The sequence below is a fragment of the Malaclemys terrapin genome, chromosome 5 (genome assembly GCF_027887155.1).
Source record: "Malaclemys terrapin pileata isolate rMalTer1 chromosome 5, rMalTer1.hap1, whole genome shotgun sequence".
NCBI classification, from domain to species: Eukaryota; Metazoa; Chordata; order Testudines; family Emydidae; genus Malaclemys; species Malaclemys terrapin.
Genome location: NC_071509.1, coordinates 88196683 through 88219250, shown reverse-complemented (window position 1 = coordinate 88219250; position 22568 = coordinate 88196683). Strand labels below are relative to the sequence as shown.

Here is a 22568-nt window from a genome sequence, read left to right as displayed (position 1 = left end):
GTAAACAAACTTGTTTGTCTGAGTGGTTGAACAAGAAGTAGGACTGAGTGTACTTGTAGGTTAAATTTTTTATTTTTGAATGCAGTTATTTTTTTGTACATAATTCTACATTAAAAGTTCAACTTTCATGATAAAGAAATTGCACTACAGCAGTGGGCACCAACCCATAGATCACGATCGACTGGTCAATCCTGGAGACTCTCCCAGTCAATCGTGATCTCCAGTCGCTAAAAGTCTGGTGGGGCAGCAGGGCTGCTGCTAAGGCAGGCTCCCTGCCTGCCTTGGCCCCATGCTGTTCCCAAAAGCGGCCAGCGTGCCCCTGCAGCCCGTGGGGGGCCTCTGCGCTGCCCCTCCTTGCAGGCACTGACCCCACAACTCCCATTGGCTGCAGTTCCACATTCCCAGCCAATGGGAGTTGTGGGGTCAGTACAGGAGCAGTGTGTGGCACCACATACCCCCCCCCCCCCACCCTGGGGGCTGTGCTGGCTGCTTCCTCCGGGAGCAGCACGGGTCCAGGTCAGGCAGGGAGTCTGCCTTAGCCCCACTATGCCACCGACTGGGAGCTGCCTGGGGTAAGTGCTGTCTGGCAGGAGCCTGCACTCCAACTCCTAGCCCTGAACCCCCTCCCAGAGCCAGCACCCTGTACTTCCTCCTGCGCCCAAACTCCCTCCTAGAGCTTGCACCCTCATCCCCTCCTGCACCCCAACACCCTGCCCCAGGCTCAGCCCAGAGCTTCCTTCCACACTCCAAACCCCTCAGCCCCAGCCTCAGAGCCTGTACCTCCTCCCGAACCCCAACCCCCTGCCCCACCCCAGTGAAAGTGAGTAAGGGTGGATGGAGTGACCAGGGTGAGGCTTTGGGGAATGGGTGGGGCCTCGGGGAAGGGACAGGGTAGATCCTGGGTTGCACTTAAATTCAAAAAGTGATCTTGTGCATAAAAAGGTTGGAGACCACTACAATACTTGTGTGAGGTGAATTGAAAAATACTATTTCTTTTGTTTTTTACAGTGCAAATACTTGTAATCAAAAATATATATGAAGTGAGCACTGTAGACTTTGTATTCTGTTTTTATAATTTAAATCAATATATTTGAAAATGTAGGAAACATCCAAAAATAGTTAAATGGTATTCTATTAACAGTATGATTAATCACAATTAAATTTATTGATTGCTATTAATTTTTTAATTGCTTGACAGCCCTACTTTGAATGACAGTGAATTTATTCAGAGAAGGTATTAGGAGCAGCCATACTGAAAATCTACCTTTTTTTAAACTTGCACAATTACATATAGTATTTAAAATGTATAATATTGAGCCAAAATAATCAGTGGTGCCACTGTACAATGAAGATCTTAATAGAGCACTCAAGGATGATGATATGCTGGGGCATCCAGCACATGGACTTTGTTTTCATTATTTTTTTCTGGTTATATTTAAACATAGCTTTTGCTGGGTGGGCACTAAATATACTCTCACACTTTACCCTTGTGTTGTCTCTCTCGAAATTTTTTTTACTTAACTTGATACAAAAGGTGAGTGAGTGGTATGTTCAAGTGTTTATAACAGAGCCAGAATCCCACTGAAATTCCACCTATTGTTATGACTGTCTTACTTACAAAACAAGATCATTTGTCCATCCCTATGCCCCACGGTTATTTTTTACATTGTCAACATGGACTGCACTAGTAAGAATAATAGGAGGCGTGGACTGTTGACAATAATTGAAGTCTTTTATCCTTGTATTAATTTCCTTAAGACTAAGAGGACAAATACTACAATTTTCAGATTTAAGAACCTTAAGGGTGGGCCTGTAAAACCAGAGTTAGGAATCCAAGTGGCCTGACTTTCGGAGATGCTGAACACTTGTAGTTCTTCTTAAATTTCTAATAAGAATTAAAGGTGCTTGGACCCTCTGTAAACCAGGCAATTTATTTAGCTGCCTAACCTCTAAAAAGCTTGGTTGAAGCTTTAACTTGAAATCTGAGTAGACGTAATCATGTGAGGTGTATGAACTCATATTTGTGCACCTCTTAATCCCACTCTCTCCCTTTTTTTTTTTTTTATTAAATAGTCCTCAGACTCTCTTGGCTGGTATGAATAAATTTTTGTCTCAGCTTGAAATTACTTTCAGAAGAGACCCCAACAATTTCAGACCAAGAATAAACAAACTCAATTCAATCAAGGTAAGAAACTGCCCTAGAGCAGGTTAAACACAATTTTTATCTAATGAAAGTAAGAGCCTGAAATAAAAGTAATGAAGTGAAAAATAACTGGGTACCTTCTTTGTACTTTGCTGCATAGCGAGAATTGAGAGGCAAAGTCAAGGTTGCTGGTCTTAATTATTTTTACCCCCCAAATTGTAGTACTTGAATTTATACTTTATTTCAGCACATCAAATTTAGTTTCTGTGAGTCTTCTAAATGAGGAAAGTATGCTGACTTGTGGTTTTTTGTTTTTTAAAGGATGTGGAACAAAAGAAGAGTGGAAACTACTTTTTCTTGGATGACTAACAGGAATCTGAGAATCTCCATAATCAGTTTATAAAAATGCAAATGAGAATCTGAACACTTTGTTATATAAAAACGCTTAATCAGGTTTTAAAACACCCCTCATTCTGGAGCTTAAAATGTTATTGCTATGTGTAACATCAGAAGCCAGTAGAAGTGTAAATTTTAGTCTGAGCAACAGAAACTGCCACTCTTTCTGTATTTTGGTGATACGATCATATTTTCCATGTAACTTTCCAAACCAGATACCTCTCAAATTGTTATATGAATAAACCTCCAGATGTTTCAAAATTTAGGGTAGGTTTTCAATCTAAATGTTACTTATTCACGTACCCAATGCTGACCAGTGTTTTTCAATTTTAAAAATTTTTGAAAGCTGTTTTCTGTACAAGATGAAGGTTTCAAAGAATGTCAAGATATAGAAATTGCTCTGATTGATTTTAAAAGCAAGTTTGACACTCACTCTGGCTGAGGGTTTCATAAATAAATATCCATCTAAAATATGGTTCTTGTCTTTGATCACCCTAGGGTACTGCTTGATCATTTTTGGATCATTATTTTCTAAGTAATATACACATCCGTGGCTGTTTTATAGAAAAAATTACTTGTAAAGTACCTACACCATGAGTTTTCAGATACTTTCAGTGCTGTTATATCTTTCAAGAGATCATATTAACTGAAATGTTTATTGATCAGTCTTAATGGAGTCATTAATAAGTCTTACTCCCTTCTAAACATCATCTGTAACTGACACACTACATGTTAAATACAGATAGAGGATACTACATTAGGCTGATAGGCACTGCTTTGATTTCTGGTTCCAGTTGCTTGTGGTACAAGCAGGTGTTAAAGTACAGGAGGTAGGGTTGTTGCTCAATAAGACTCCCTCTACTTCACAAAAGGAATGAGAACTGGTCCTCCTCACTGGCATCTTATCTAAAGATAAGAGCATAAACTTGTAAAGGATGAGGTGTGTGTTTTGCTGTCAGAGCAGATATAAGAAAAACAGAAGTACCAAACTGCATATAATGTATTGTCAGAGGAAGCTTACATCTCTCATGTTGAAGGACTCTCTAATTTTTCAAACCTTCTAGCAGCTTGTATGGCTCTTTAGATGCATAACTTTTCTTTATGTAGCTTTTCTGAAGTAGATTGTAGTTAAGTATATTTATTATAGAAAATGGTGGGATCTGTCCAGGAGGCACAGCGTGTTGAACTGTTGGCTTCTACCTTTTGCAAGCTTTACTGGGTGGTGGGTTGTTGTGTTTTTTTTTTTTTTTTAAAAGAATGCAGGATTGAAGAGGTGTCTTTTCTCGTTCTGAAGCATCAAGGGCAAGACTCGATTTTGTGGAGGGCATTCCAGTTTCAGAGCTTATTCTTATGCTATTCCAAATTTGTGCCCTGACTGTCATAGGCCTGGTCTGCACTTAAAATTTAGGTTAACAATGGCATTCCAGGCTGTGAAAAATCCACATACTTGCCCACTGTAGCTATGCTGCCTTAAGAGCCCTGCCCCCTTCACGGTATAGATGCTGGTAGGTTGACAGAACGCTTCTACGAACCTAGCTGCCTTTGCTCAGGTACATAGTGCTCCTACAGTGATCAAAAATATCCTTCTAGCACTGTAGGCTTTGCCTACACTAGGGCTTGTGCTGGCATAGCTATACCACTATGGTCCCCATAGTATCCAACAGGCAAGCATAACTGCCTTGAGAGGTTGTAGGGGAGAGAAAGTACTAGAGAACGTAGCCCTTTCCCCATTAAGGCCATTGTTAATCAGAACCAAACCCTTGAAAGGGATTCGGGGGAAGGAAAGCCAGTGCAAACTAACCTGTTCTTTAGTTTTGTGCAGCTCACAGCACCTGCTGTGTACTACCTTAGACAATGCAAGGAGCCTGGGTAACAATATCAAAGAAGCAGACCTACTGCTGCACGAAGTAAAACCAGATGATATAAGCATAAGGGAAACATGGTGAAATAGTAGTCATGACTGGAGTATTGAAGGGTAGGTGCTGTTCAGTAAAGACAAGTAAAGGTAGTAGAGTAAGATTAACAGTAAGGTAGACTATATTACAGAAATTTAGAAGTGACTGAATATAGAAAGTGGAACTTTTTGGGTCAATCTCTTTGGGGAAGAATGGTAACAGAGGCACCACTGGGCTAGCGCTTGAGTTCTGCTATAGCCCCCAGGGTCTAATATGGATAAAGATGTCTAATATTTTTAATTAATAGTACTAGGAATTGTGATGAGGGGAGACTTTAATTTCCCTTATCTTAATAAGATGGCTAAGGCTGATAGGGCCCAGATATTCCTGGATATACAAAAGCTGACATTTCTTCACCAAACCACCATAAAGGTGATTAGTATACAGCAAAAATTTCACAGAACAGGTTGTAAGAGACAACCTTGGTTTAAGTGATCATGAGATAATTCAGTTTAAATTAAATGGAAGGATAAACAAATATAGGGCTGCAGTGAGAGTCCTTGATTTCAAAAGGGCAAATGTCATTTGTTTAAGAGAATTGGTTAGATAAGTGGACTGGACTGAAGAACTCAAGGATCTGAGTGTGGAGGAGTCTTGGAATTACTTTAAGTCAAAGTTGTAGAAACTAACTGGAGCCTGCATCCCAAACCGGGGGGGGGGGGGGGGGGGAAATCATTGGAAAGTGTTGCAGACCAAAACTGGATGAACAAGCAGCTCAAACAGTTTAAGAAAGCAGAAAGCCTACATTGAATGGAAGATGGGATGGATCACCAAGGAAAGCTACCTCTTTGAGGTGACAAAGTATAGGTGAGAACTGCCCAAAGCAAAGCTGGACCTTGTAAAGGAAATTAAAACCTGTAATAAAAGATTTAACCATATAAATAAGAAAACACAGAATGAAGAAGTGGGACTGCTAAGCAGTAAGGATAGGGTGGATATAAAAGATTAATATAGGTATAACCCAACACCTAAGCCTAGTTTGCCTCCATTTTTAGTAATTAGTCACCCTGCCACTGTCTCCTGCTTTCGTGAATGAGGATTGGGAAGCAGCTATTACCCACATCTGAGGTGGAAGCCTAATTTAAACAGCTTAATGGGACCAACTGGAGGTTCTAGATAATCTTCAAGGATATTAAAAGGAACTAGCACATAAAATTGTAAGCTTGAGAGCAAGGATTTTTAATGACTCTGTACACATACCTTCTGACTGGAGAATTGCAAATATATTACCTCTATTTAAGGGGGATCCAGGAAACTACTGACCTGTTAGTTTGATCTCAGGAACAGGTAAGGTCTTAAAATTTTGAAAGAGTAATTAAAGACAGAGGATAAATAGCAATAACATGGTTTTACAAAAAGGTAAATCATGCCAGACCCCAGCAGACTTCCAAGGGATTGGGAAGGGGGACCTAACCAGTGTCAAGACTGATCTTGAAAAAGTCATGGATGGGAGGGTATGATGATATTGCATATGGCCCAGCTGCAACTGCTGTTAGCAAGGAATTTTTCCCCAGTCAGATTGGCAGAGAGCCTGAGGGGTTTCATAGTCCTTTACAACTGGAATCTGAGTCTCTTGTTGGTTTGAACTAGAGCAAATGGTGGATTCTCTAACTTGAAATCTTTAAATCAAGACCAAAGACTTCAGAAACTCAGCCAGAGGTTACAGGCCTACTACAGGAGTGGGTTCTGTAGCCTGTGATGTAGCTAATCATACTGGTCCCTTCTGGCCTGAAAATGACACTGCTTAAAACTAAACAAACCAACCTGCCTAGACTTATGAAAAGTGTACAACATTGAGAATCTGTAGAGAAAGGACTAGATCTAAATGGAGAAGAGGGGGAATGCTACCCCTACTAGCACCACAGGTTGCAGTCAGTCAACTCCTCCTCAGTCTCAGGGAGACACCTGATGTAAGTAAAAGGGGAGGCCTTCAGCACTTCAGTTGGAATATTCAGCCTCCCAGTAGAGCAGAGATTCTAGTTCCTGAGTCACCAATCTCTTGGAACAGGATGAGTGGTATAAACTTCAGTACAGGGATGGATTGGACCCACATAGACCCTGAGGCCTTACCATTTCCAGCATCTTAGTGATTAGAAATGTTTAATTTGTATGGCACTGCCAGATAGTGACCAGACAGCAAATGTGAAAAATCAGGAGGGGGGGTAATAGGAGCCTATATAAGAAAAAGACCCCAAAATCAGGACTGTCCCTATAAAATCAGGATATCTGGTCACCCTACTGCCAGAGGCATAGCTGTCTGTTAGAGCTCCCTGCATTGCTGCAGGTGAACCAATATTAGCAACAGTAGAAATTCTTTATTTTAAAAAAAATTCTGTGTAGACAAAGCTGTCAAGACAGTTGTGTAATATTAATGCATGCCTAGCAGCAGTTTCAGTGACTGGTACCATTAAAAATCACATTGGCCACCACTGGTTCAGAGATTATTTTAGCAATAATTGTAGGCATTGTTAGCAACAATAATTAGGGATAATGAGACTAATCAGGCATGGCAGAAACAGCAGCATATTGGCAGGAAACTATTCAGGGATTTAGCAATATCCATTGTACCATAGCTGTTAAAGTTTAGTAAACAAAGACAAGCCCTGACAGTAACAGTTTATGCTGCAGTTTTTAAAGGAATCTGCATGCAGAGTTTATAGATAATGAAACAGTCAGTAGTGATAAGAGAAGGAAAGGGAAGATGATGATCAAAGCAAGAAAGCAAATTGCAAACGACACCTAACAAAAATTAAGATCTTTGCATAGACATGGACTCCTATTGCTAGGTCAACATAAATGCAATAATTTAATACTTGTACTTAAGGTTTCTATAAGTTCCTGTTTCAGTTCCCTGTTACACTTACAAATGTTTCTCTTCTCTTGTCCATATGTCAAGATTCCAATGACAGTGAAACCTTCCTTCAGGGAAAAAAAATACTTATATAGTACTTTCCTTTGTAAATCACTTTGAGATCTGTGGATGAGTCCCATTTCCATTTTATAGAATAAGAAATTGAGACTAAATTACTCACTCACCCAACATTGTTAATAGCAGAGCACAGAATCACACTAGTCTAGCTCCTAGAGCGAATGCAGATGTATGGCTCTAACTCCAACTTCCATACCCTAATCATTAAATCAGACTGCCTCCCCATTCCAAAGAGTAAAACCTATAAAAGAAAAGAGCATTCAGGTTTCAGTGTATTACAAAAAAGATTTTGGACCATTAAGTATTGAGAAACAATTAAAAAATGAGCTGGGGGGCACTTTTACATACACACGCCACAGTATAAACTGACTTTTTAAACCAAGGTCCTTGACTGAAAAGGTACCAATACATTTCTAAAGTGAAAATTCAACTTGAAAATGTAAGTTAAAAATTAAACCAACTTCGAGTTCTCCCCTGGCTGCACTGCCTTCAAAGCCCAGCTTCCTGCAGCCAGGGGAGGCTCCTGGAGATGGGTCTGACCCAGCCCCAGGAGTGACCCCTGCAGGGAAAGAGGAAGTCCCATCCTGATCAGGACTGGCAGCAGGAACCTGTTGAACAGTTGGAGCCCACGGCTGGGGCACCCCAACCCTGTCCCTCCTCTGCTGCAGGCCCAGTGCTCAGGAGGTTAAAAGGGCCTTGGGCTGACTGGGGGGGACAGAAGGGAGAGAACCATGGCACCCCCCTGACCGTGAGGCCCTGGGTGATCATCCACCCATAAGGCCAGCCCTGCCCCCCACCCCCACCCTGCAACACTCACTTCTGTGCTGCTGCTGGTGGCAGCACTGGCTCCAGCAGCAGCACAGAAGGGTGGCAATCCCACAATCCCCCTACACTAGCTTTGCAACCCCCCTGACCCTCTTTTGGGTCAGGCTCTCCATGGTTACAACACTTTAAACATCTGAAATCATGAAACTATTTTAACCTATGACCATGAAATTGACCAAAATGGGCAGTGAATTTGGTAGGGCCCTAGACACAGCTGTGTCACCAAAACTTTCAAGTGCAGAACAAGCTTCAGAAGACTAGAGAACTACTGAAAAATTATAACATCACTGTTGAAAATGAAAGTTGAGCAACTGTGAGAGGAGGAGTTTTTACTCAGACTCTTTGGGTCTTGTTTTTGTCAATTCCTATTTATTTCAATGACTAATAATTTAGATGAGATATTATTAAAGACTCAGCCTCCTTGCTTCTTGTAGGTAGCAGACCTCCATTGGGGTCTGCTCAGGACTACTTTTTAAGCCAGACCTGGACCCAAACCAGACCCAAGCCCACTCAAGCTGATCCAACCCTTCTCCCAAAATGAATCAGTGGTATCGTTGCCTCCTGCCCTTGGGGATAGCACACCACCAGCAGTCTGCCCTGTTGCATACTGTGAAAGCTGCAAAGTGAGAGGTGCTGCGACTCATTAGCAAACTCACTTTGCAGTACACACAGAGGGCAGCAAGGTGGCAGGCAAGAGCAGGACATGCAGCTGCCACTATGCTGACCCTACCTAAGGGTAGGAGGAGTTCTTCAGAGGCAACCCCACCTGAGCAGGCTGGATGATTTTCCAACCTAACCTGAATCTGGCACCTGTAATTGGGTCCCCTCAGGTTCTGGTTGGGACAGAGCTCTAGGCCTCCATTCAGCAGAGGTACTGAAGCATGTGCATCACTTTATCTGCAGTCCTCTAGACTTCAATAGAATTCACGTGCTTAAGAACACCTTGCTGAATCGCAGCCTTAAGAGTTAACAAACAATCTTTGAGACCTCCCTTCTCCCAACAAGTCTACCAGGAAAACCAAAGACAGTCAGACTTGACATTCATTATTTCTAATGCTGAAACACAAGCAAAAAAAAAAAATCTTAACCTTTCAGCCTCCTTTATACATGATAACGCAGAAAGACAGGGCACAAGCTTAATGTTCGAGACCTGCAGGTCACTTTTCAAAGGAAAAGTCCACTTCTACCAATGCTATCACACTCCATTTAACATCAGCCCTTGAGAAAATCTCTCTAGAAAGTGCACTTTTCCACATATTGAGAGAAATTTAAATCACGTTACTCAAACCTCATAATACATACAAAGGCATATATGACTACGCATCTGTTCCAATGCCCCTAGAATTCAGTGAGCATTGGATTGAGTTCAAAGAGCAACATTGTAAGGAGCAGGGGGGAGAAAGGTACACAATGTGAAGAGTAGCTTCCTTAACCTTATTAGCTAACCATCACCCCATTATTTTATGTAATCACTGAATATGAATAGGGAAGAAAAAGCTTAGTTAATACATCCCTCCAGTGTTCGTTTTTAATAGCACCCTTGCAGACTAAACCTAATTTCTAAATATATTTCCACTCAAATTGATTTAAATATTTTTCTTGCTCAGGTAAAAACAGTACAGCCTTTACAATTTCCATTTATAAATGCACTCTAATGTATATTTTGTTAAGCACCTAAATGTTAGTTGCTATTCAGTGCTGATTAAGAGCTCAGCTCAGTAGCCACAAATATAGTAGCAATTCACCAAGTTCTACTGATACACCATTTGTAGATATCAACAGAACCAGAAGATTGACCATGTTATTACATGAGTGGTTTTATATAGTTTAAAAAGAAAGTGAACGCACAAACATTTATTTTTAATTAGGTGTTTTATACATGGCATGCATCTGAAAAGAATTGCTTCGTCACATGTATAACAGTATCACTCAAGTTTCCTGATCAAAGGTATACAATCTCAGACATGAATAAAAGGGCACCATCACCTTTTACACTGGTATATACAGAGATATAAAAATATACACAACAGTTAATTTTACAAAGCAACAGAGCTGAGTGAATAGTGTGCACACTGCACTCTCTCTGAGTTTGGATAGCTGAATATCCCAACTGCAAAGGCAATAATCAGGAACACTGCAGAGATCATCTAAGAGTCAGAAGAAACAGCAATCAGAACTCTGACACAGTGTAAAAATATAAGGCAGAAGCCGCTTTCTTCTGAATTCTGGAGAATATATTTTGAAAACCACGTCTATCTTGTTTTTAAAAGGTAATTCCAGCAATGAGTTGTACATGCAAAGCATAACCAATTTGCATCAACAGTGCAACAACAAAAAAGCTCAACAGTAGCTCATCATACAAACTTAAAAAAAAATGTAACATGTATTTTATGCATCTCTGCTCACAAAATATTTAGGATTTGTCAGTGCATTAGTGTTAAAGTGGCATTAAAAAATTTCTGCTATTATAACAGATGCAGAATATCTTGGAAATGCATAGCATCTACATTTTTTTATTGTCTTTGTAAATATTTAATTGGCATAGGCACCATTATAGTCACACCAGTGTTAAGAATTCTTGGTGGAAACAGCCATTCCACTGAATTTCCTATCAATTCACACACAGCTATTTTTGACTGCTTGTCTCAATTTTGATTTCAACAAATGCTTTTTAAAATTCAAAAATATACCCTATGAATATTAAAATAATTATATACAGCATATCTAAGACACAGTTAGCTGACTGCCATAGATGTAACACATAAAGAGAAACATTCAAGTTTGACAGATTTTGAGATGAAAGGCCTTTGGGTTGGAAGCATATCAAAAACAACAGTGCGGTAGGCTGAGAATTCCTTTAGCTCAGTTTAGAACTAAGGCATTGTATGATAAAATATACATTTATATTTGGTGCAACACTACATCAATTTTAGAACCTAGATCATGTCAAATACTATATTTGTGTCATTCCAGTAAACATGTTAATATTTATCATTTTATTGTATCACAAACTGAAACCTCTAAGGAAAAAGTTCAATATTAAACTGTATTGTTTTTATACTTTAAAACAATTTTATTTTCTACTTCCAGAATTTGAAAAAAATTCCTAAACCAAAACTTCATATTTAATTGCCAAGAAACTTAATGCTAGGACTAGGAGTTCGTTTCCCCCTAGGCCTTACTTTGAGGTTACAACTGTACCCTAATTTAAAACAAAACAAAAAACTGGGAAGATTTTAGAAGTTTCTCCTTGAAATTTGTATTGGCATTTGAAACTTTCTAGTAAGACATGCTTATGCTAGATGCCCCCTCTGATTATCTCCCATGATTGCCCTCCTTCTATCATTTCTATATGGCCTCCCTCTAAAATTTCGGTGATATTGGTAACCTTCATCTCTGCTTCTGTTAGGTGGTCCTTTCCAGGCTTCTTCATTTCTTGAGTACTGGTATCCTCCCCTACTAGACGGGTAGCCCCATTCATTTCTTGGCCTTCTGCTGCCGCCATAAGTCTGATTATAAAATTGCTTGGATCTACCACTTCTCAGCATATCAGACACCTCATTTTCATCTTCAGAGCTCTCTTCCCTTGTTCTTTGTGCCCTGCTTTCTACCAAGTTGGCCTGTAAATTATCAGTAGCCTTGGAATCTCTGGCTTTCTCTGGCTTTTCCTTATGAGCAGGAATATTACTTTTCATTTCATTTTTTGGTGGCTCTGTTACTGACGGTGAAGCATGTGACACCACTGTCTGCCTCTCGATCCCCTGCATCTGTGTAGAACGATTTTGTAGTGCAGCCTTCGCTTGTTTAGCAGGAGAAACATCAGTACATATTTGCTCGGTCTTAGGCATCCTGGTTGAGGTTTCATTCAGTACATCACATTTGCTGCTCAAACTAGCCATAGGGAGAGGTATGGCACTGGAGTTACTTTCACTCTCTACCTTCTGAAGATGCTCCACACAGCTTGCTACTGGAACTGGAGAACTGCATTCTTTAGCCAGATATACATTTGCTGAGGGACTAACAGCTGCCCCTTTGTCCTCAGGTGACATAACATTAGGTCTCACTACTGAATTTTCCATAAAACCCTGAAATGGGTACCCATACCAAAAGTGAGGGAAAAAAGGAGGTGCTATTGGAACAGCTCCTAAAAATTGATTGTGTCCAAATGGTGGGTGCAGGAACATGTTTTTTCCTCTCACTGACTCATCTTGATCGGACTGAAGAGCTTGCACTGGATTCTCAGATTCTACACAAACCTGTCCTTGACTTTCTGACACCTGAGCTGTAGATATAAACAGAGGCAATGATGGAGACCTAGTGTCAACTTGCAGACTCTGATCATCAGATCTGGCCTCATTCTGCATAGAAAAGTGTCTGTCTGTTTGTGCAGTTTCATTTTCATTCTGAGTTGGTGGCGCCTCTTGGAACCAAGGGTTGTGAGGATATACAGGAACAGAAACTTTTGGGTACATTCTACAAGAAGCTAGATAGGCCTGATGCAGAGGGTACAAATAAGAGTGTGGTGCCCACATGGGACAGCTGTATGCCTGTAAAACAAAGATGTTTCAGTCTACTAAGGAATTAAAACAGATATAAAATATCACACTGTAAAGTCATTTGTCAACTTGAAACCCGGTTAATTTATTTTAAAAGAGATAAAAGTAATTTTATATACAATATCTGCCCTCAAGTCCCTTGACCTATTTTTATGGTTTTACAATCATTTAAAAAAAAAAATCCCTATTGCTATGTGAAAGGGGAAACAGTTTAACTATACAGAAAGAACACTGTCAAAATGCTTAAACACAGACCAACAGAAAGCATAATAGAGCAAGTTAAGTTGTAGCTATGCTTTTTAAGTGTGTTCAGGTTTTCTAGATACTCTTGAATCATAGGTGTTAAAAGGACACTTAACCCACATATCCATTCTCTCAAAATCCTGAGGAAAAAACAGTGTTACCTCATCTTGAAACATGCACATACAGATCTGCAGACATCTGAAATGAGGCTCATTCCCACAAAATTCAAAAGCCATATTTAAGTGAGGTCACATTTTGCAGCCCATTAACTGAATTTATGTCACCACCTAATATGCACTAACAGAAAATAGACAGTTTGCACTTACTGCAAGTACGTATTCTCCTTTGGTCTGGGAGCTGCTGGATTATCATGTCCACTAAAGGTGCTGATGTTTTCCAGGCCTATATGGAAGGAGCCTATAGGACACCAAGAATTTTACCAGTGGCTACTTCTGTGGCATTAGTGGGCATGGTAACCCAACAGCCAGTTTCCAGACCAGGAGATTCTCTATATGAGAGAAAGACGTATCTGTCCTCAAAGGTTGTCAGCAATTCTACTCTTTGGTTAGTAATCTATGGTACTTCAGCCAGTAGATAGTTCTTATGCAGAAGATGACAGACGACATCCTAAACAATGCACACTGCCAGCAATGGAAATCATATCATGAGCCACAAAGTGAGTTTCAAACTTGGGTCTATGAAATGAAAGCATATTTTGAACATACATAGCAACAACATTGACTAATGGCCAGCTAATTTTCTGTTAGCCAAACCAGAGACTTTGACTAGTTATACAAAGTTATCAAAACCACTAACTTCTCTCTTTTCATTCTTTAAATTATGATAGCCAAAGAGATCTTTTTTCCAGATTTGGTAATTAAAAATCCCCACAAACCATCTGTGGAGTAAAATGCAGTCAGGTGTACCAAGTTTGAGACCAGAGCTAATTTTTTTACAATAAAGTTTGAAAAATTACCTTCCCTAAAATTTTAAGTGCAGAATGGAAATGCTTATATAGCACTTACTACAATGGTATACATGGTGCTTCTCTAGTTAAACAAAAATCTTTATTTAAACTGGATTTAAAATTGAGAGAATATGTCATTAACTTAAACTGGGTAGAATAGGCAGGCGTGGGGGTGATTAAGGTTTGAATATATGGGAAAATTTACTGAGATAAACAGATTAGATAGCGCTGTATAATTTCCCATGTGGGCACTTATTCCAGAACAACACTGCCTTTTTCTGGTTTAATTTATACCACTTCCAAAGTGAAAGGCTAAACCGGAAAAAGGCAGTCTTATTCCAGAACAAATGTGTTCACATGGGCAGTTATACTGGTATACAATTATGCTAATAAATTTCCCCATTTAGACTAGCCCTTACAAGAATGCTCCAGTTAAACAACCACAGTCAGAAAACCAAGAATATTTTAGAGTATGGAAAGAATAAGTTATGGTCACACAGCATTGTTAAATCTGTCCCAATAGCACCACCAGTCTCTTATCTTCCCTTCTTTGTTTCTTTCAAACCTAAGTTTCATTATTTTTGAACCATGAATTTTTCTAAAGGATTTGGAAGTCTGCAGCCTATGTAGTGACCTGTAGATATTGGGAAAGTCCACTGTACTGGTACAGTGACAGTAGAGTCATAAACATCCTCCCATTTCCCCATAGACATCCTTTTTCATAATAGCTTAAAGTACTTTGCAGACAACAACTAGAGACATCTTAAATTTGTAGATGCACTACACTTAAAATGCTTGCAGATGAACTATTGAATGTATCTCAACAGAGAGCACTGGTTTTATACATATATATATCTGATATCATGCTTCACCACCACCCTCACTTTTGCTCTTTTATGCAAGTATTATGATTTCCTGATCTGGGCCTATGATATTTGCATATATTGACACACTAACATGTAATGACACTGATATAACTGGTAGCATGTGCAATCTTAATGAAGAGTGGGGAATGACTGCCTTTTCAGTAGGATACTGGTGTAACTGTCAATTTGTAAAGAATGTCTTCTGTGGGCAGTTTATGGCCATGATAAAAAACTAAAGCAAGTTCAACCAATGCAGTATTCAAATCAAAGCTTTCTAGTGTTTGTGGACACCAACAAGATGAATCTGTTTTTTGAGGGATACAGTTCAGAATTTTTGGTTGTTCCTCAATACAGGAACTGAATTTAGTTTGGATGTCTTACCTGCGCATGTCTAAATTTTAAAAACATTTTAAATTCTTTTAATTTAAGATTAAAGTTTAAATTCCCTTTGTTTCTAACAATTGCTTTTTAATAAATGGGACCCCAATTCAGATTCATGCCACTGCAATACAAAGCGTCAACAATGTTCTTATAACGTGTTTTACTTGTAAGTTACTGGCACATACTTGCAGTCTTAACTTCAGCTAAAAGATAGACTTTGAAAAGAAAGAGAAAGAAAGCTCATGTCTTCAGTCTTTTGGTTCCCTTTTCATGTTCAGCACCAAATGGATTATTCTGACACATTTAATTGACCAAGAATTAATTTCCCAAATATAACTTCTCCGGTCTCAAAAGTGGAGCTGTGCATGAGATCTCAACAAAATCTTTCAAACTATTTGATATAAAATTTGAGATAAGAGAAAAGTTTTCAAAACATGGTAAAGGAGAGAGAGTAGCCTATTCTTATTTGAGGCTTACTTTCAATTATATGCCTGATTTTGGAGTCACCATTAAAAACCTCAGTGAACACCCCTTTTACTTCCAAATTTTGCACATGTAGCCTGCTGCCAGCAGAGAACATCTTGCTCAAATTTGAATGATTTCAGCTAGCCATTTGTGAGATAATAGAATTCAAACAAACAACTAGCAGAGGCAGAAACCTGAACATTAGTCTTGTGTGCTACATCTCATTCACCAAAATCTTTTGAATAAATCTTAGCTGAAGTTTCTAAGAAGTTATATTTGAGATAAGACATCCAAAATCAAACAAAAACACCTTTCAAAACATGATTAACACCTATTTCTCCCACCCCCCAGTCCCGTATTTAAGAACAGCTTGTCCAGGTCATTTCTAATTTAGGTAAAAATAGAGTCTGTTGCCCAGAGACAACTTGAAGAGGAAAGGACTGAGACTTTTAGAAGTGGGGGCATGTGCAAAAGAAAAAGCACATAATGGAGAGCAAAATCTTAGCCTTACTTATGGATAGAATATAGCACTTTCATAACAGAGGGCCCATTCCCCCCCCCCAAAATTAACAACTTGAACAAGTTGTAGCGTTCCATATCGATTTTATATATCTGTAAGAATTTTGTTTGCTTATGAAGGATTTCCAGTTGACAATCCTAAAGACTGAAATCCTCTAACCACACAAATGGTACAGCATAAACAGCAGCAGCACAGCTTTCCTCCATGCTGCCCTGTCAATATGTCTCACCATTGACATAGATGGACCAGTTCTAGGAGTGTCAGAGCTCCATCCCCATGATCTATTCAATCTTTGGTCTCTCAGCTGCCAGCCAAAAAAGTCACAATTATTGTGAATTGTGATGGTGGTGACTTGTGACATGAACATCTGTCCTCCAAGAACTGTCCACCAAGCTCCTTTCCACACAGGTCACCAAACAGCCATACAATGGTAATGCTATTTAGTCACTTTTGATTTGGACTGGTTTTAAACCAGCAACTCAGGGATAGCAGATCTATGTTTTTCATTACCAGTACCCTGAGCCACTCAATCCCCATATAAAGTAGTATCATTACTATTAATTAAAAAAAAAATTAATCAGTTTTTGATTTTCCCCTACTAAAGTTACCATTTTGGGATGTGGGAGATGGAAATTAAGTAAAAAAAAATCTCACTGATGAGAGTTTGGATAATTACCTTCACACCAAGATTAAAGAAAAATCGAAGAATACTTTTATCTAGAGAAAAAAGAAAAAAAGTCAATTAAAACTTTAAGAAAAATGCACATGCACACACACACACACACACACAGAAGGGTGACCCGACAGCAAGTGTGAAAAATCGGGACAGGGGATGGGTGGTAATAGAAGCCTATATAAGAAAAAGACCCAAAATTCGGGACTGTCTCTATAACATTCAGGACATCTGGTCACCCTAACACACACTTTTTCCTCCCATCCAGAAATCAATCTCATCCTGTGCAAATTTTCAGCTACAGTTCTAGGAGAGCAAAATTCAACACTTTATATTGCTACTTCAGCTGGTTCAACTCTTCTTGGACTGAGATAAGATGATCTGAAACTCAACTGCAGTTTTAAATTCCAGTTTTAATAGCTCAAGGAACCAAACTCAGTTTATAAATGTAAGAGAGAACGTTACCAAAATGAACACACCATTCAGTCAGGTGTGGTACGTTCTACATGAACTCCTTGTATTTTTCTTTTTTAAATTCTAAAATATGCTTTTTCCCAGACCAGTAAGAAAATTGCTGATTAAAATAACATGAGATTCCATCTGCTATTTTTCACTACCATAACAGGGAACAAATGTCTATAATAGGGTCAAGGAAATCTTTTTTTTTTTTTAAATATATGCTACATAAAACGAAACTCTCTCTTATGCAAGAAAGTGAATTGGTGAATCAGATTATGAGTGATGAAAAGTTCACAATAGAGTTATGAATATCACCACTTAAAATAATTACCATTAGCAGCACAAGCTAAAAATGAACAGTACAATCTACTTATTTTTTATTCAAAGAATGGTAGCACAGCAACTGTTAATCTTTCCACACTTATAGAAATAAATTAAAGGAATACATTTCATTCTCCTTCATCCAGATTTTAAACAAAGACATTCCATTAGAAAGAATGTAAAATATAAAGGTTTCCTACCTTTAGGCAGATCATCCCCAGTATTACACAGGGAATAAGGTGGTGCAATGGCTCTCTCCCCCTTTTCATTAAAAGGGAATCCAGGGAACAATGGGTCCTGATAAGGATTCAGTGTCTGAGGCAAAGGCATCAAAGGCTGGTTAACTGCTTGTATTGACACAGGAACTCCGGCAACTGGAGCAGATGTTGCCTGGGATACAACAGAATCAGGTCCAGTTGTCAGGGCCGGCATCAATGAAGAAACAGGTATTTGGGTTGGAATACCTAAGAAAGAGGGAAGAGTGAAAGAAATGAATGCACAGAATTTGGCTAAAGTACATTATAGAGAGAGATGAGAGCAAGTAACTGAAGGATTAAATCACCAGGAAGATGAATTATGTAGCGTGATACAGAAGGGTAGGAGTCCAGAAATGAAGCTGAAGGAAAATGAAGGCTCAATTCAAAGAACAATTTTCAGAAAGGGACTGAGTCTATCCAAAAGTGGTAACAAAAATCTTATCACTTGCATTAGTTAAAAATACCCTTACAGAAGACAAAAGGGAATTGAATCTTACAGCTGAATCTCTAAGTGACCCAGGCTGGAATGGAATAGTAATACTCCCCCAACCCTCTACCCCTTAAGAGGCAAAGGGTCATGTGAACTATTTTAATTAGCAATGACACATTTATACGGATGACTGAAGCTAACTGGGATTTTCCAAAGCAACTAGGAGAGATGAGTATCTAATTATCTTTCAATGTCTGCTTTTCAAAATCCCACCCACAGACAATTTGAAGTCATTTTTATACACAGACTGTTCTGAACATGGTACGAAAAGTCTCTGAAGTAGACCAAAGAAGATTTCTTCAAACCTGTTGGTCGATAAGTTGGCTCATTTTGCCAAGCTGGCACAATGGCTGGAATAGAAGGCACTGTAGGAGGCAAATGCACCTCAGAGAAGGGAGGAGGGGGAGTTGGATTTACACATGGTAAGTGTTCTGTCAGTTTCTATAAAGCAAAGAGACAAGTGAAGTTAGTACGGCTCACAGATATGCTTACTTAGCCTAGGTCTACGCTACCCGCCTGAATCGGCGGGTAGAAATCGATCTCTCGGGGATCGAATTATCGAGTCTCGTCAGGACGCGACAATCGATCCCCGAATCGACGCGCTTACTCCACCAGCGGAGGTAGGAGTAAGCGTCGTCGACGGGGAGCCGCAGAGGTCGATTTTGCCGCCGGCCTCACAGCGGAGTAAGTCGGCTCCGATACGTTGAATTCAGCTACGCTATTCGCGTAGCTGAATTTGCGTATCTTAAATCGAGTCCCCCTGTAGTGAAGGCCTGCCCTTAGAATAAGAGCCTAAATTCTATTCCATTCACAAAGGTTTGACAATCTAGACTTAACCAGGCTGCCACTGTCACAGTAGCAAAACACCATCTAGTAACATTAGCTAACAAGCTACTGGCAAAATAGGAATCCTAATTGCATAGCCACCTTTGGTCTTATTCACTGAATGTGCACAGAGACTGAACTACCCTCTCATCCTAGGGGTGACCTCTTCAGAAAAGGTTGTACTGATACCATGAATAAATATCAGGCTTCCGTCTCCAAGCAGTAAATTCAGCAACTCTCAGAACTATAAATGGATTTACTGTTTTTCACCTCCAAAAAGAAAAGCCACTGACTAAATGAAGCAAGTGGGCCTGCTCAGATACTCATCTTGTATGATACTGTGCTACAATAGCACAGATCAGAGGATGGTAACAACCACAAAGCCTGTTGGTGCTATCAAAACATAACCAAGGTTGTTTAAACAATTTTCTAGACCAGCAGGAGCTGGGAATATTGTAGAAGGAAGGATATTGGTCTCTGGGAAAGTCCCAGAAGGTGAAATAGCTGGAGGGGAAAAAAAGAAAGTGTTTAACCCAAGCAGCATTAACTTAAAAGGTGGATGTGGATTAACCCCTTACTCAAACTCCTGGAATGACCCTTACAATTAAATTGCAAGATCTTTCGGATACGAACGAGGTTTCATATAGCACCTAGCATAATGGGTTTCCAATACTAACTGGGGGGCTTTGGGCATTACCACAATACAAAGTAATTATCTTCAATAGCTACATGGCTGTGATGGCAAGAATGCACTGAGGCCTCATGACTGAAAAACCCAAAGGTTAAACAAACATTCCTTACTTGTTCAGCAGGAGACTGAGATTGTGTCTTTCCTTGTTTCAAAGGAGATGAAGCTTTTGGATACTTGTCATCTCCACCATTCACCTATTACAAAGTTAAAATGAAGAGTCAGTGCTATTCTGTTGTTTTTTTTTCCCCACTTTTTTTTAATGCCATTAAAGATATTAAGCACACAACACTTTGTTAAAAGGTGGGCTGGCCATCAGATGAGTGTTTGTCAGATTGCTACTATGGCAAGCCTACTGTGATGCCTGTTGATGACCTGTTGGCAGCAGGGATCACGGTGAGAACCTCTAGATCCTAAGCCATGCAGACTCAAACCTGTGAAGTACAACCACTAGAGGGGAACAGAAACCCACACTGCGAACATATGGGGTACACTAGCAAATAGAGTTCCAGGTTCAGAAGCACTTTTAATAGCCCAAGTTGTGGAATTTACATTGCAGAGAGAGACTACATACACAGACGTTTAAAGGTTCTAAGGAAGGTTGAAAATAAGACAAGTCTCCCTCCTACAATAATCTAAAAAAGTACTAAAGCAGCAGCAGCCTTGGCTCTGAAGACATCTACCTCTCTGCTAGCCACCTTATGCTGTGCTGCGTACTGCATATACGGAAGGGAGGGAGACAGGGCAAGAGAGGGAGAAAGAATTGGTTTGGTCTTTTCTTTAAATTACCTCAGATGAATTTGACTCAAACTTCTGACTGAAGTGGACCTGCCTGGAATTTGAATCTGTAATACCAAAAGATATAACATTGTAAATGAAGCATCAAATCATTTATAATGGTCACAACTTCTGTCAATATAACAAGTTGTCTTTCCAAAGTTAAATCTTCAGATTTATCATGACCTTTCTACTTCAGCTCAATTATACGTTACTTCAAAATAGCATAAACGTGGAAAACAGAATAAGCCGAAATAAGAAGGGCTGGCCAGAAAACAAAATTTCTGTTTCACAAACATTTTCAAGGTTTCGGAATCTGTTTTCATTCTGCATTGGGATGAAAGCGAGACCTTATGAAAATTTTCACAAAAAAGAGAGACCAACTCAGCTTAGAAAAGCCAATAGTCCAGTGGTTAGGTCACTCACCTTGGATGTGGGAGACCTAAGTTCAGGTCCCTGCTCTGCCTGATGCAGGGACTTTCAAAAAATGTGAATCAGATGTAGGCGCTTCAATGCCTATTTGTCTTTATCAGAGCAGAGGAGAAAAGGGGACAGAGGTGAAAAGAGGCAAAAATAGGTACATGGGGAAGGATAGATCCTTGAAGGCAAGACCAAGGAGCTTCAACATGATGCAGTAAAGAAGAGGTAAGCAGGGAAAAGACTGACAGGCAGAAAGCAGATTAGCAGATGCATTTTGTGTTGACGCAACAATTGCCTGCTCTCCCACTAGACAACTGCAACCTTCTTCCCCCTCGCCACCACAAAATGAACCTCACCAGAAGTAGGAGAGCTTAGTTACCCTATCTTTCTTCCAGGAGATATCTTACAAATATGCAAAGAATTGTGAGGAATATGGGAGAAGGAAATCTCACACCTCTCACCCTTCTCCAGCACTACTGAATTGCAAACATACTTTTAAATTAAATCTCTCACTCACACACTTTTCTTCCAATTTCTTTCCCTGCCCTTACAATTTTATTAGATAAAGTCACTTTAGGCACCAACCCCTTTTACTTGCTTTTTCTTAGATTAACCCTCTTTCCACTTGAGCAAGTATCTCAGGCATTTCTCGCTCAGCAGTTTCTGCAATGCTAATCTGGCACTAATTTCAGTATGAGCCGGCACCTAATTACTTTGATGTGGATCAGAAGACCTAGCTTTTCAGCAGTTAACTCCTGTTGTGTGCCCTCCCACATAATTTGAAAATTCCTATAAAGTTGTTTGACCCAAAGACCACACCCATAAATCAAGAAAACAAGCACCTTCTCCCCCAAAGCATACAACTACATTGCACTTGACCACTGTCACAAAACTTACCCTCATGTACCCAGTCAGGTGCATAAATCCACATATAGGCACATCCCCAGCTTTGAAAATCCCAGACTTGGTTACTTAATATAAAAGCTAATAATGCTTAGTCCAGAAAACATTTTCTTTTACCCTACCTTTATCCTTTCGCTCTTCCATATTTCCCTTCCACCTGCTGTTTCTTTTCTCAGTAACAGCTTGGAGCTTTACGCAAGTATCAGCAGTCTGCGTAGCAGCCTGACAAACCAAATGGTTCTAAAGAAATTAAGAGAAACAAAATTCAGCATTTCACATAAAAAGGCTTGGCTATAGAAATGTATAAAACAATGTGCCATCATCTAAAATTACCACACTTGGCCTCCATGAATGCAAGCTTATTTTCAGCAGGCGGCAGAGGAAAGAATTCTAATCTCAAATTTTCTACCCACCCAATTCACTGTTGCATTCTGAGAGGGTGGGGCTCACCTTTGAGTCAAGAGCTCAGGTTATTAGGCTACATGGACAAACTTTGGAGTTTTATTCCA

General features: G+C 39.6%; 2 protein-coding genes across 6 annotated transcripts in view; one reads left to right on the top strand and one right to left on the bottom strand.

Moving 5' to 3' along the window:
• ABCE1 (ATP binding cassette subfamily E member 1) overlaps positions 1-3012 on the top strand; it is a 32841-nt gene extending 29829 nt beyond the window's left edge. The window contains exons 17-18 of the mRNA XM_054029177.1: positions 2074-2185; positions 2465-3012. Coding sequence (XP_053885152.1) covers positions 2074-2185; positions 2465-2512 — 160 coding nt within the window. The 3' untranslated portion in view covers positions 2513-3012. The remainder of the gene's footprint in view (positions 1-2073; positions 2186-2464) is intronic.
• A 7075-nt stretch (positions 3013-10087) lies between these two features.
• Positions 10088-22568, bottom strand: part of OTUD4 (OTU deubiquitinase 4) — a 51606-nt gene continuing 39125 nt past the window's right edge. For 4 of the 5 annotated variants that reach the window (XM_054030254.1, XM_054030256.1, XM_054030255.1 and 1 more), the window contains 7 exons: positions 22182-22299; positions 20749-20804; positions 20073-20156; positions 18752-18887; positions 17900-18163; positions 16923-16963; positions 10088-12795 (listed from right to left, as the gene is read on the bottom strand). In XM_054030254.1, coding sequence (XP_053886229.1) covers positions 11542-12795; positions 16923-16963; positions 17900-18163; positions 18752-18887; positions 20073-20156; positions 20749-20804; positions 22182-22299 — 1953 coding nt within the window. In that variant the 3' untranslated portion in view covers positions 10088-11541. The remainder of the gene's footprint in view (positions 12796-16922; positions 16964-17899; positions 18164-18751; positions 18888-20072; positions 20157-20748; positions 20805-22181; positions 22300-22568) is intronic. The other variant, XM_054030258.1, reaches the window with a different exon arrangement.